The sequence below is a fragment of the Magnolia sinica genome, chromosome 1 (genome assembly GCF_029962835.1).
Source record: "Magnolia sinica isolate HGM2019 chromosome 1, MsV1, whole genome shotgun sequence".
Taxonomy (NCBI): domain Eukaryota; kingdom Viridiplantae; phylum Streptophyta; class Magnoliopsida; order Magnoliales; family Magnoliaceae; genus Magnolia; species Magnolia sinica.
The window spans coordinates 116,563,637-116,578,788 of record NC_080573.1 but is presented as its reverse complement, the minus strand read 5'-3'; the positions used below and the strand labels follow the sequence as shown (position 1 = coordinate 116,578,788).

The 15,152-nt window shown below is 41.4% G+C and overlaps 1 protein-coding gene across 6 annotated transcripts in view; it reads right to left on the bottom strand.

Annotated features, from left to right (window-relative positions):
- Positions 1–3,464: 3,464 nt before the first annotated feature.
- LOC131255234 (ABC transporter G family member 31-like) overlaps positions 3,465–15,152 on the bottom strand; it is a 41,736-nt gene continuing 30,048 nt past the window's right edge. For 4 of the 6 annotated variants that reach the window (XM_058255936.1, XM_058255930.1, XM_058255946.1 and 1 more), the window contains 5 exons: positions 12,267–12,400; positions 11,964–12,191; positions 5,729–5,900; positions 5,393–5,647; positions 3,465–3,939 (listed from right to left, as the gene is read on the bottom strand). In XM_058255936.1, coding sequence (XP_058111919.1) covers positions 3,667–3,939; positions 5,393–5,647; positions 5,729–5,900; positions 11,964–12,191; positions 12,267–12,400 — 1,062 coding nt within the window. In that variant the 3' untranslated portion in view covers positions 3,465–3,666. Of the gene's footprint in view, positions 3,940–5,392; positions 5,648–5,728; positions 5,901–11,963; positions 12,192–12,266; positions 12,401–15,152 lie in introns of those variants that run through there. The other 2 variants (XR_009175989.1, XM_058255960.1) reach the window with 2 other exon arrangements.

Below are 15,152 nucleotides of genomic sequence, written 5' to 3'. Positions count from 1 at the left end.
CGTTAAAAACTCAAGTGGGTCCCACCAAGTGCTTTTATATATTTTAACGGTGTCTTCACATGATTTTAAATGGTATGGCCCACCTGAGTTCCATATACGGCTGATTTTTGAGATATCCCATAATTTAGAGGGGACCCATCAAATGCATGGTGTTGATGGTCGACATGCATCACGGTGAGGCCCACACAGCTCGACCTCACGGGAGCTTACCGTGAGGTCGAGCGCATAGTACCTTTTCTATATATATATATATATATATATATATATATATATATATATATATATATATATATATATATAGGGGAGGGGTAAACTTGTAATTTACTAGTTACTACACCCGGTCTGGTCCGGATCGAATTGGATCGGATTTTGTTTTTGGTTTGGTCGGATTTGCTACTTACCTGAATCCGATCCGATTGTCTTTCTGATCTGACCGATTCTACTCGAACCTGACTGATCCAGGCCATCGGTTCTATTTGAATCGAGGCGGATCGGGTCCATTTTGCCTACCTCTAAACACCAGTTATATAGCTGCTGTAGGTACGTGTCGCGCGAAGACGAGCACCGACGCTCCTCGAGCTTTGAGTTGTACAAACCATTTAAAGGAGATGAAAGTTACATGGGCCCCACAGTGATGTATTTATTATATCTACACCGTTCATCTATTTTTAGAGATCATTTTAGAGGATCATTCAAAAAATCAATCATATCTAAAGATCATCTCGACCACACCAAAAATAGCAGTGGAGATAATGATTTTCACCGTTAAACAGATTGGATGTCAAATAAACAGTACAGTGGTCCTTGGGAGGATTTTAATGGTGGATATCCAATCACTATTGTTTGCCTGCCGTGTGGTCCACCTGAGATTTATATTCCAATCATTTTCTATAACAAGCCCTAAAATGACATGAAAAAATGGATGGGGGTAACATATGAATCACATACATCATGGTGGGGGCCACAGGGCACCGACCACCAGCCACGGGGCTGGTGGCAGGGGAGTAGCGAATCCGTTTTCCACTACACAACATTGTCTGTCTGCCGCGCGGATTGGTTACTGACAAGCTGAGTAGCGAGACTACTACTGAAGCGACGTCACCAAATTCTGTGGGCCCCACAATGATGTATGTTTTGTATCCACGCTGTCCATCCATTTGGAGAGATCATTATAGGATAAGATCCAAAGAATGAGTACATCCAAAGCTCCAGTGGACCCACCAGAGAAAACAGTGGGGAGAGTGACACCACCGTTAAAAACTTCTAAAGTCCACAAAAGTTTTATATCAAGCTGATACTTGTGTTTTCCCTTCTTTAATGTCTTTGTTAACTTTTGAACAGGTTGGATTTCGAAAAAACATCATGGTGGGCCCTTAGGAAGGTTTCAACGGTGGGCATCAATCTTCCCGCTGTTTTCTTTGGTGGGGTCCACTAAAGCTTTGGATATGCGTCGTTCTCTAGGTCATGCCTTAAAATAATATATCCAAATGAGTGGACACTGTGGATACAACACATATATCATAGTGGGGTCCACATAACTTGATGACGTCACTTCCGTAGCGAGTCTCGCTACTCAACCTGTCCATATCTAATCCGCCCCCCTTTGTCTGACATACCTTTGATTTGAAAAGACGTCCAATCCGCCCACATGTACTGTACAAACGGTTCAAAGAGATCAAAGTTACATGGGCCAACAATGATGTATTTATTATATCCACGCCGTTCATCCATCTTTCCAGATCATATTAGAGCATTAGAAAGAAAGAAATGAACCATATCTAAAGATAAAATGGACCACACCAAAAATAGCAGTTTATTTTACATCCAATATGTTAATAAGGTCAAAAATATATGGATGAAGAGGATCAACAAATTTCATATTGATCCGAAACTTCTGTGACCCCCAAAAGGGTTTCAATGGTAGACGTTCAATCTCCCACTGTCTTTTGCAGTGTGGTCCGCTTGATCTTTAGATCTATATTATTTTTTGGCTATAGCCTTATGACGAGATCGCCAAATGGATGGACGGTTTGGATATAACACATACCTCATGATGGGACCCACAGAACTTGCTGACTTCAACAGAGCAGCTATATAGCAGGTGTGTGGTACACCAGCCAATCCGCTTGGCTGTCATTGTCAAGAAGAAGATGGGATGGGAGGGGAAACGGATTGGCTACTGCCCCTTGCCACCAGCCAATGGCTGGTGGTCGTGCTTTGTGGAACGCACCATGATGTATATGTTTCATCCTCGCTGTCAATCTATTTTCCTAGGTCATTTTACGGTATCAGACCAAAAATGAGGTATATCCCAGTCTCAAAGTGGACCACATTACAGGAAACAATGTTGAATGAACGTAGACCATTAAAAACTTTTTGGAGGCCATAAAAGTTTTGGATCAAGCTGATCTTTGTTTTTTTTTCCTTTCATCTGGGTCTGTATGACCTAATCAACAGATTGGATGTCAAATAAACAGTATAGTGGACTTTCGGGGGATTTTAATGGTGGATATCCAATCACTATTGTTTTCCTGTAATGTGGTCCATTTGAGATTGGGATATACCTATTTTTTTGTCTCATCCCATCAAATAATCTAGAAAAATAGATGGACGGCATGGATGAAACAAATACATCATGGTGGGGTCCACAGAGCACTGACCATCAGCCATCGGGCTGGTGGCATGGGGAGTAGCCAATCCGTTTCCCTTCCATGGGGGGCGCAGGCAATAGGAGAACTAATCGCCTAAAAGATGTACAGTATAGTCAGTGCCTTTTCGGTCAGATTGTCAGATTGGTTTTTTAAAGGAAGAAAGATGAAGTTACCATACTACCATATGCTCGCTGTGTGATACACTTCTGTTTTTTTTGCATGCTAATATGTCCCGTCCAATTGAGCCCCTGGAAAGGTCAGCCCCGTCATGAAGTTTGCCTGACACGAAAATCAGGCCGATACACATGGGGAAGGATATGCACTGGCCCAAAAATGAGGCAGGTCCACTTAATGGGCCACCTGTATAAAGGAAATGGACAAAAAAGAAAAGAAAAAGACCAATGGTCTATGTTAAGAAGGCATGCAGTTGCCTAGGGTGATCATGCCTTTTGATATGAAGAAGCTAACAACAAAATTAGATTATCCAGTTTTGTCAGCAATTGCATTAATATCACACAAAAATTGACAGTTTTAGAGCAAGTCCAAGCAAAAAAGATCAATGCCTACATTCAGTGGGCCAATTTCACAACAACCAGACATATACGAGACACCACAGATTTTTCAGCAAACGAGCTCCAAGCAACCTAGACAATTGCCACGTGTACGGCAGATAAACATGAAAATATAACGGAACAAACACAAAACAACTTTGACATCTATCAACATTCAGCAATGTCATGATGCATTAATTGCCTTGCATTTGCCGCCAACCCAAGATTTTATGCAAGAACATAGCAAACACATTCATGAGGATTATCATTCTACAGAAGAACCAAACCCAACTGACTATCCTTCTAAATCTATTTTCATCTGGCTCTGATTTAGGAATTAATTGTAAGGACATGATAGTAACCATTGCAATACAGAGGAAAGATCCACTTATATACAGTACTTAACATTTATAAGACCTATTGACTATCAGTATCCAACACCTGCAACTGATGCAACTCCTGTCCTATCTCCTCTGGAAGTTGAGGTATTTGATTGCAAAAGCAAAACTCACAGCAAACACCACACAGAAACCAACCACAATGATTCCAGCGATGCCCAAGAAATCACGCCGGAAGCCGAAGTGGTCCTCCAGGAATTGGCGTACACTCACCGAGTGAAGTCCATCCCACAGTTTCATGTGTTTGTCAATGTCGCCATATTGGGACGTCAGAAGACCATAGAGACTCCAGGCTATAGGATTTGCCCAGTAATACCATCTCCACCAAACAGGCAAACTCTGGAAAAAAAAAAAAACAGAAGAAGAAGAAGAAGAAGAAGAAAAGGACAAAAAGGCAATTCAGCCAATTGCTTTGCATTTTATCAAAGTAGAAATTGCCCAATGGTAATATATCAAACTTTTAAACATGGAAGGAAATGGGTGAATTTGTTTGGGGTATGGGAACAAAATATTTTAAATAAAATATGATGCAACTTGGACATAGATGTAAGTGCTGCTGTTGCACAGACACAGGATATTATGGAGTACAGAGACCCCAAAAGAAAAAACCTGGTGGAGAAGAGAACATGCCCATGAGCATTGCTGTACTTTTTTATTTTTATTTTTTGTAACCCACTGATCAAGGGGTTATATGATCTTCACACCTAGGAGATCCTGGGGTCTTCTCCCATCCACAATCGAATGCATCAAACCAATGGTCTGGATCACCTAAATATGGGCCCGCCTTGCACGAACCGGTGCATCATGACCCAAGTCACATTCCGATGCATCAGGACCTTATAATTTGACAGTAGATATACATAATACAATAGTAGAAAATCAATAAAAATGTAACCGTGAGGTGTGAGCAAATAATATGTACTAGTTACAGTGGACACAGGATGCACACAGAGAGAGGGGGCAGCAAAGGAAGGTAAAATGGGTGAAAATTGTTTTCCAAGGGTGGAGGATTTTAAGAATAAATGGAATAAGTGCAAATTTGAAGTATGATGGGTGAGGGCATTGTAAGGTTATATTATAGAAATATGGTTGCCACTTCGCAATCTGATGGGTAGGGAAAATTCCCAAGTAGATGTTATAAATGTTTCAATAAGATTCCAGATATGCGTCTAATGCATCAAAGATGGCAAAGATAGAAACCATGGCAAATGTGCAATCTAATGGATATAAATGGTAGAAATAATCAGTAGAAATTTGTAATCTATTAGGTAGGTTCTGAATAAATAAGACTGGATGGGAGAGTGATTTATTTTAAAACAGCAAAAATAAAAATGTATAAAAAAAAAAAAGTTACATAATATATATATAAAAATCAGTTTTTCTTAATTGTCACCCCAACACAACCTGAGCAAGTAGCAAGACATCTCCAACAGACCAACACAATTGTTTTAATAGTGTCCATACTCTGTTCTACATACATATGCCAATGTTGGAAACTCAGAACTAGGCTGAATTGACTTTGTTTATCAAGATTCCAACCACTGTATAAAAAAACTCCAATTTTATGAAATCCAGCAAGTTTTCATTAACTCAGACGAGTCAAAATGAGTTTAAAAAAATGAGAATGAAGTTACCTAGTAAACACTGATACAAAGACTACTAAAGAATATCATACAATGAATGTCCAATGATGAAGAAACCTACGGATAGGCAGATGGCTGGCAGTTTAAAGACTCCAAACAAGAACAGGCTGCTAATGAGGTTCTCATACAAGTAGTTCCCAGTTTATTACCTTGCGAGTGACTATGAATCCACAGAAGAGGTTCCACAGCATATAAAATGGGGCGGCAACAATGGGGGCCACGTTATGATTGGGCGTGATTGCACTTGACATCATGCCGAAAAATGTGAAGTACAGTAAAGTGAAATACATAAAGAATAGGTACCCAATGAATTTCCCCAGGGCCCATTCAAATGAGGCCATGGAGTAGAACACAGAGCCATAGATAAGTGTCTGTATAAACACATATGGAAACTCAATAGCAACCTGCCCACAAAAAGAATACATGGTTAGTAATGCAAAGCAATGGGTTTTGTAGAAATGGAAGTACAAATATAAGAGCCAGACCTGGGCAAATGCAAATGGTAAAGCAGAATACATTCCTGCAGCTCTCTCTCGGTATGAAACAAGCCTTTCAATGGAAACCACCGGCTGAACAGCAGTCGCATTGGTAATTCCAATGAATATGACCGCTGCATACATTGATCCCATGGCATTGAAAACATCCTGCAGCATCTCCCTATAAAATTCAGTTTTATCGACTATGTTATTAATACAGTGTAAGATATTACTCAACATCCGAAAATTGTATAAGAATGCAACTGTATAAGAATGATTTACATGCTAAAAAAAGGAGGGAGGGAGGGTTGGGGGTCACTGGTGAAGAATCAAAGTCAGGAGGAATAGGAAGGTATATGCAAGGTTAATCATCACAATACCCTTACCTAGAAAAGAATTAGGATATGTGTTGGTGGAAATGGGTTCACGCTGGGCAGGATTCGGGCTGGGTCGGTGATGATTTTGTACATAGCCCAAGCCCATCCCCATTAGGAATGGCCTTAATTTTCAGCTTAGGCTCTCCCTCAGCCCCAGCCCATCCCTGTTAGGAATGGGCTAGATTTTCAGCTTAGGCTCGACCCTCAGCCCTCAGCCCTCAGCCCAAGCACATCCCCGTTAGGAATGGGCTTAATTTTTAGCTTAGGCTCAGCCCTCGGCCTTGATTGTGGAGACCAAGCCCAGGCCAAAAGCGCATGGAGCTAGCCCAGCCCATTGACAGCCCTAGGAGGCAAGTGACATCTTGGATTCTAGAGAAGAGCTCTTCATGAAGGCCCCGAATCGTCAATAGTTTGTTCAAGGTCTGGAAATGGTGGATGGTTCCTTCATTGCAATATTGAATTGGGCTTCAGAATGTAAACTGGGAGGAGCTGAAAGCTTTTCTATATTTGAGGCAACCCAAAGGGGTTGAATATATAGAGATTACAGTCATCCATACAAGGAAAATAATAAAAACAGAATTCTCTACCTATGAAAACGAACTATACAAGGTATACTAGCTATACAAGGTATGTGAGTCTGTCTAACATCCCCCCTCAAACTAATGTTGGTCATAGACAAGTAATAGTTTGCCAACTAGAAATAAGTGACGTGCAGAAGTGAGGGACTTGGTGAGAATGTCGGCAATTTAATCATGGGATGCAACATGTGGAAGAGAAATGAGTTCAGACTGAAATTTCTCGCGGATAAAGTGATAGTCAGCTTCAATATGCTTCGTCCGTTCATGAAAAACCGGGTTAGAGGCAATCTAAATAGCACTTAGATTGTCAACATGGAGCGGAGTAGGATTCTGCAGAGGAATGCCCAAGTCGGAAAGAAGTCCACATAACCAGGCAAGCCCACTACATGCAGCGGATATCACCCGGTACTCGGCTTTTGTGCTCGATTTGGAAACAGTGGCTTGCTTCTTACACTTCCAAAAGATGAGTGAAGTGCCAAGAAAAACACAGCAGCCAGTGGTAGATCTTCGTGTGAGAGCGCAACCGGCCCAATCAGCATCCGAATAAGCATGAAGGTCTAGAATCGCCGTGGAGGAGAAGAACAGTGATCGATCTAGAGTCCCACGTAGGTACCGTAGGATGCGCAACACTGCAGTCATATGAAGAGTTCGAGGATCAGAAACAAATTGACTGACGACTTGGACAACATAGGCAATCTCAGGGCAAGTCATTGTTAAGTAAACCAGACTCCCAACCAAACGGCGGTATAAATCGGGCTGTGCAAGTAGATCACCATCGTCACGGCCATATTGAACGTTAAGTTCTAAGGGAGTCTGAACTGTCTTCTGATCCGTCAATGATGCCAAGGCGAGAAGATCCTTTGTATATTTACGCTAGCTGACCAGGATCCCACATTTAGAACGTGAAATTTCAAGCCCAAGAAAGTATGTGAGATGACTGAGGTCTTTCATCTTGAAGGATGATTGCAGACTTCCTTTAAAGCCGAGATGCCAATAGCATCGCTACCAGTCAGAAGTAAATCATCAACATAGACGAAAACAATGACAATTCCGCGAGCAGTGGTGCGCAAAAATAAGGATGGGTCATGACCACTTTGAGTAAAGCCAACACCTATAACAACATCGTGAAAGCATTGAAACCATACTCGAGGTGCCTGTTTGAGGCCATACAGGACTTTCTTTAGACGACATACCTTATTGTCAGGAATTAAAGAGCCAGGAGGAGGTTTCAAATAAACGGTTTCATGGAGGTCTCCATGAAGAAAAATATTTTTCACATCCATCTGAGCAAGTGGCCAAGAGCGAACGGAAGATATTGCCAGAAGAGTACGAACAGTTTTCATCTTGACCACGGGAGCGAATGTCTCATCATAATCAATTCCGTATTCCTGTTTGTATCCCTGAGCGACAAGTTGAGCCTTGTATTGATCCAATGATCCATCAGACTTGAGCTTGACAGAATAAATCCATTTGCTACCAATTAGTTGTTGGTCAGTGGGTCGAGTGACAATGTCCCATGTATGATTATCATCCAATGCTACAAGTTCTTCTGCGATAGCCTTCTTCTAACAATCATGAGTGGCTGCCTGAGAGTATGAAGTAGGAAGAGAAACAGTATCCAGAGTAGCATTCATGGCAGACATAGAGCATATCAAGTGATCAGGCGCTCGATGTACACGATCGGAACGACGTATCGAGGTAGGTTCAGGATCAGCAACAGGTACAATAGGTGCGGGTTGAGTAATAGGTGATGGAGCTATACGTGGTCGACGCGAGTAAACCTGCAACGGATGAGGGAGATTACTCGAGGCAAAAGGAATATCAGGAAAGATGGTTAGACCAGGAGAATTTGGGGCGTGCGGAGGAGGAAGAGATGAATGAAAGGCAACATGTTCAAGAAAAACAACATGTCGTGAAACCCGAACACAACGAGAAACCGGATCATAACATCGAAAACCCTTCTGAATTTCTCCAAATCCTAAGTACATACATTTGATCGATTTTGGAGATAGTTTGTTACGCTCACGTGAAGCCAGGTGAACATAACAGACAAAACCAAAAACACGAAATATGGAATATGCAGGAGGTAAGCCGTTAAGAATAAAGTATAGAGATTTATTGTTCAGAACGTTGGTTGGCATCTCGTTAATCAAGTAGACTGAATGTAACATTGCTTCCGCCCAGAAAGATCGAGGAACACTCATAGCTGTCATCAGGGTGTTGACAATTTCAACAATATGACGATTTTTGCATTCGGCCACCCCGTTCTGTTGTGGAGTATCAGAACAGGTGGTCTGATGAATAATCTCATGACCCTTAAAAAATGTACGAAAATCTGTTGAGATATATTCCCCCCCCCCCCCCGAGTCAGAGAGGAGATTTTGAACGGGAACCCGAAATTGAGTTTCCACCATAAAGTGAAATATCTTGAATTTTTCAAAAACCTATGACTTGGAGTGCAGAAAGTAAATTCAGGTGTAACGTGTCAAATCATCAATGAATATAACATATTATCGTAACCCAGAGAGAGACATAATTGGTGAAGGACCCCAGACATCTGTATGCACTAGTTCAAACATAGAAGATTTTGTAGTACTTAAAGGAAAAATAATATACTTATTTTTTGAAAGACAACAAGATGAACAAGAATAATCCAAATCTTTTTTATTAAGAGAAACGTTCCCTAACATGCCAGAAGAAAATAACTAAATTAACCGATCGGAATGTGGATGACTCAAGCAAAAGTGTCATAGTTTCCACAATTTATTTGCCAAACAAATATCTGATGAAGATGGAGAAAAGAAACAACGAGCCGGAGTGACAGATGGATCAAAGTCCAACACATACAGATGACCATGCCGCCTACCCATCCCAAGTACCTTCCCCGTTGCCAGATCCTGCACAAAACAACAGTTGAGAAGAAATATGATTAAGCAGTTATTGGATATGAGTTGACTAACTGAAATTAAATTGGAGGAGAAGTTAGGGAAATGAAACACATCACGAAGGGTGAACTGGTGATGAACAGAAGGAGAGAAAGTCAATGATCCAACGGACTAAATAGGTAGTCTAGTGTCATCTGCAGTAGAAATAGCCTGATTTCCGATGTAGGGACGAATGTCACGAAGATGGGATACAACACCAGTCATATGATTGGAAGCACCCGAATCGAAGAACCATGTAGAAGATGGGGATATACCTGACATACCGGCCGCAGAAAGGGTCTGAACAAGTTGCTGAAGCATCGCAGGAGTCAAAGGTGATGAAAGACCTTCAGCAGAAACAGTAGATGCAGAATCACTAACAGACAGCTCGGAAGAAATAGTGGCAGCAGTAGCAGAAAGAGCACGACCACAGTCACGACCACGACCCCCATGTCCACGGCCGAAAGAATATGCATAGGCACGTGTTCGGCAATCCTGAATACCATGACCAGTCCGTCGACAATAAGCGCACCATTCTTTGCATTAAGCGACAACATGACCCACCTTGTTATAGCTGTGGCAAGTCAAAGGAGTGGAACCACGTGTCAGTGTAGTGGTGGACACAGCAAGTACCATATCAAATGATCCCGGAGTTGAGGAAGGAAGAGAGAACTTTCAGTTGTTGTTCCTCAGCCAATAAATTATTAATAACCGAATTCAATGAAGGACTATGGCTACGGTTCAAGAGAGCAGCCCGACAATGCTCAAATTCTGGACCCAACTTCATAAGAAATTGTCAAACTTGCGCACTCTCGCGCATAGTTTGGAATATCTTAAAGTCATGAGGAAATGTTGAATCCATCATAGCCATCTCTGTCCAAATGGTGACAATTTTGGAGTAAAATGATTGAATACTGTCGTCATCCTGAGTAAGGTTAACGAGATCCTGTTCCAGGCGGTATAACCGGGCCGCATTACTCTATTGATAAATTGTCTGGAGATGCTCCCACATTGCCTTAGCAGTGCGATGAGGTGTGAGGTCAACGGCAATGGACCGATCGACCAAATTGAGAATCCAGGTAATAACCCGTCCATTATTCATTTCTCAATCAACTAATTTGTCGGCATCTGTGAAAGTGGGGATAGTAACAGATCCATCAATTAGTCCCCACAAACCACGACACTTGAGGAAGTTCTGAAAATGGATGGCCCATAGAGAATAGTTGGTACCATCAAAACTACAACGTGGGGCCTCTGTACGTGATGAGTTCTTGTCCATCGATCTGAAGTAATGTAAAGCACACAAAGAGTTGCAGCAGAAGAAGGTTTTAGATGTACCGTATAATAAGAGATACCAAAGGGATTGCAGTTTCTGGATCTGGCGGAATAACAACAGCAACAGGGGCTCTGGATTTGAAAAATCGGGATCTAGAGCAACAGGAACAGGGGCATTGGATCTGGATCTGAATCTGGAGCAACAGGAACAGGGGCGCTAGATTTGGATCTGGAAAATCTAGATCTGCAGCAACAGCGACAGGGGCTCTGGATCTGGAAAAGCTAAATCTGGAACAGAGGGGCATGCAATAGGGGTGGTCGGACGATGCAGGAGCGCTGGAAGAGCGGAGTGGTCGGACGAGCAGGGGCGACGCTGCAGGGTGGTCGGAAGACGCAGTGATGGTCGGACGACACAGCAGGGGTGGCCGGACGACGCAGGAGCGGTCGGACAAGCAGGGAAGGTGGCCGTACACAGCAGGGATGATGACCGGACACAGGGATGGTCGGATCTGACAGGTAGTGTCGAGTTTGGATCAGTGAAGCTCTGATACCATGTAAACTGGGAGGAGCTGAAAGCTTTTCTATATTTGAGACAACCCAAAGGGGTTGAATATATAGAGATTACAGTCATCTATACAAGAAAAATAATAAAAGCAGAATCCTTTACCTATGGAAACGAACTATACAAGGAATACTAGCTATACAAGGTATGTGAGTCTGTCTAACACAGAAAATCATTGTAGCTATGGAGGCTGGGTTTGTATTTGACGAATAAAGACTCTCAGGGCTAGGCTTAACAGCTAGTTTTCTATAGGCTCAAGAGCTCGCTTGCAGAATGCCTTCATCCACGTAAAGGGCCCAATGAGATGCAATTCTTTATCAGTAATTCCATTCCACTCTTATAGTTCTCTTTAATTGTTTTTTTTTCCTTGTCTTTTTAGTTCTCTTTAATTGCTTTTTCTAAGTTATCATTTACTGTGAACAGGGAAGCATATGAATGAAATAATAAAAGATAATACTGATAACAACCCATAGTTCTAAAACTTCAAGAAGCATCATATAGTGACAAGAAAATGGTGTAAGGGCAAACCTTCTAGAACCAAATCTCCAACAGATTGATCCAAACATCAAGGAAACGGTGATAGTATAGAAGAAGCGAACTGCAGTGTACTGCGGGTTCCTCCAGTAAGATAGATTTTGCTTCCAAAGACAAGCAATAAATTGTACAAGAAATGGTTGGGAGTACTTGGTCGAAAAGCTTAAATCTTCTAAGTCATTATTTGGTTTGCTTAGACTCTCAACCAATGCTTTGTTCTGCCTGAAACAACGAGAGACAATTAAAATAAAGCATTATCATGAAATCATCACTATTGTCTCCTGAAAAGTCACATACTGGAATAGATTAGATCTGCGGTAAACTTCAGCAAAGTCCACACCAAGTCGACTTTCTTGTCCGGCAGAGGTGACCTCTAGCATCCATGCTGCTGGGTTAGAACCAACGTTTATCTTAGGAACTCCTTCAACCGCCTAGACATATGAAAGTTTCAAATATAATGAGTTCTAACTGATAAAGAGGCGGCATAATCATTCTTCCCATCAGGTTGATGAATGCAATAGCTCGTGAATACAGATCTATGTAAGTTGGCCATTGACATGTGTTGAAGTCAGAAACAAATATGGGTGTCAGACACGGTGGCTTTTAAAACTTAATCTGCCAACATGTTTTTATGAATATAGAATTTTAAATATTTATACATACAAAAATATTAGAAATAAATAATAAGAAGAATAAACATAGAAATCAGTTATTTATATGTCAAATAGGTGGTTGGCTAGCCTTGCAAGCACCCATCCACATCACCTCAATATGAACAGAAGTGCCAACTCAGCACACTTGCAGGACATTAGAGCCATGTATCAGGTTCGATCCAACATGTAAATTATCTTGTAGTTCACACATGTGAAAACAATGGATCATCATCATCTAAGCCTTACCCCACATGTATGAAAACTGTCTACAAAAACTTGAGCAAATGCAAGCCATCAACTTGTCATACATTTTGGACAACCAGATAATTGACCATCATGATTTTTTAGTTATCTACAAAGTAGGTCCCACCCATCGACATGAAAATTGGTTACTTGTCAGACATATCAAGTGATAGGGCATATATGATTCGGTCATCCAAGCACCATTCAGAGTAAACCAGAGGAGGAGAACTTTAGACCTAGTTCCAGCATCTTTATGGTTGAATGATCATTATATGGGGCCCGGATCGAGTACATAACCACGTTGGAAGACCCCAAAAGCATGTTTATGCATCTTTGAATGCTCCACACTGGAAAGATGCATGTGGGCTGCATATAGGAACTTATTGGACACATCGAGATCGTTGGATCACTTTGGACTGTGGGATGATGGATACATCGTGGACATGTGGACTGTCTGGATGTTGGACATAAGTGGACAATTTTTCTTTCTGCTCAATAGCTTTTCTTTCTAGTTTATTTTGTTTCTTTTGGGCTATTTTATGTTTTAATTGAAATAAGGGGCATTTTAGACTTTTTTTAAAGCAATAAAGGGTATTTTTGTATTAAAAAAACACCCCAAAAGACTATTAAGGGTGGGTGTGTGAAGCCCTAGGGGTTATTACGCATTGAAATAATTTCTCTTTCCTGCTTTGAGCAAAGAAAAACCTCTTGTGATTGGAGATGGAGTGAAACCATGGAGTGAATCCAACTTATCTCTTATTCTCTTCCTTCAAAGTATTTTGTTCACTTCTCTCTATTGCTCACTATTTCTCTCTATTTCTACATTTTCCTTTTGTTTTCACCCAAATCTCATCACTATAATCTTAAAAACCATCTAAACCTACACCATATCCAAGCCGTACAACCGTACGGACCCACTCTTGTCCGTATGACCATATGGTTGTCCGTACGGCCAGCCCATCCCCCATTTCTTTCCTTCTTTTGATCATTGATCCTTCCCACTTAAATCCCATAACCCTAAGCCTAAAACCTATAACCCTAACCCTAGAACCTAGATTCCCAAATCCTAGCTTCCCTAATCCTAAAACCCTAATCTAATTCCTCAATTTCTTAATTCCTAAAATTAATTCTAACGTACCAAAACCCTAACAAAGTCAAGTGATTCCCTTGAATTAAGATTAATCCCTATGCCAGATGGAGGTACTACCTTCCATGGGTCCTAATTGATTAATATCTTCTAAGATTTCATGGCGAGATTATTGTTTGGTTCGAACTTGAGCATATTTAATACTTGAACTCTTTAAATTTGTGATAAATTAGCTTTATTTTGTGTTTTGATTTCTCTAATTAATATGTTATTTAATTTTATTGCTTCACTTTAGCTTAAACCATCCATCCTGCATCTAATTTTGGTATCAGAGCCTAGGGTTTAACATAGGGATTTTTTTATATCACATTTAGAAGAAGTTTTCATATTGTCGCGTCTAGGGTTAGCAGTCTTTGCATACTCACCACATTGTATCTGGAGTCTTTAGTTCTTAGGTTCCCCATTAGATCCCTAGTTTATGCCCACTCGTACTGAGGCGTGGTTTTGGTCTACACCTCATAATGAGCTTGGAGCAGCTTACCAAGGCTATCAATGCCATGAGTAACAATCTTGTAGCCCTTAAGGCCCAAGGTAGGATCACCAACAACCAACTGGCCACGACTAACACTCGCATAACCCAGTTAGAAGTTTCTCTCTAGGCAAACCCCGACAATGAGGAAGATGACCAATCTCAAGCATAAGGTGAAGTTGGAAGAAACCAAGTTGGAGAACGTGGAAGACATTGTGGTCGAGGTGTTGGCCGCGATGGGGTGCATACGCAGCCACCCCTCAAAGAGTATCAAAACCACCATGATCTTGATAAGCGAGTAATGATTAGTGTGAAAGTTGAGGCACAAAGTTATGATGGTCGTTTAGACCCCAAGGCCTCCCTCGTTTGGCTTGCGGACATGGATCATTATTTCGAGTTGAACGATATGTCTGATCGTCATCGGGTGAGGTTCGCTAAGATGAAGTTGGCAGGCCAAGCCAAATCGTTTTGGACGAATGTCGAGAGGTCCGGAGATGACCCGGTCTAACTATAGGCTAAGATGAAAGAGATCTTGAAAGAAAAGTACCTTCCACTCTCATACTACCAGAAGCTTTTAGATCAGTGGCAATCCCTTCGACAGGGATCAATGCTCGTGGTTGATTACATCGCCAAGTTTGATGAATAGATGATGTGTTGTAACATGGAGGAGG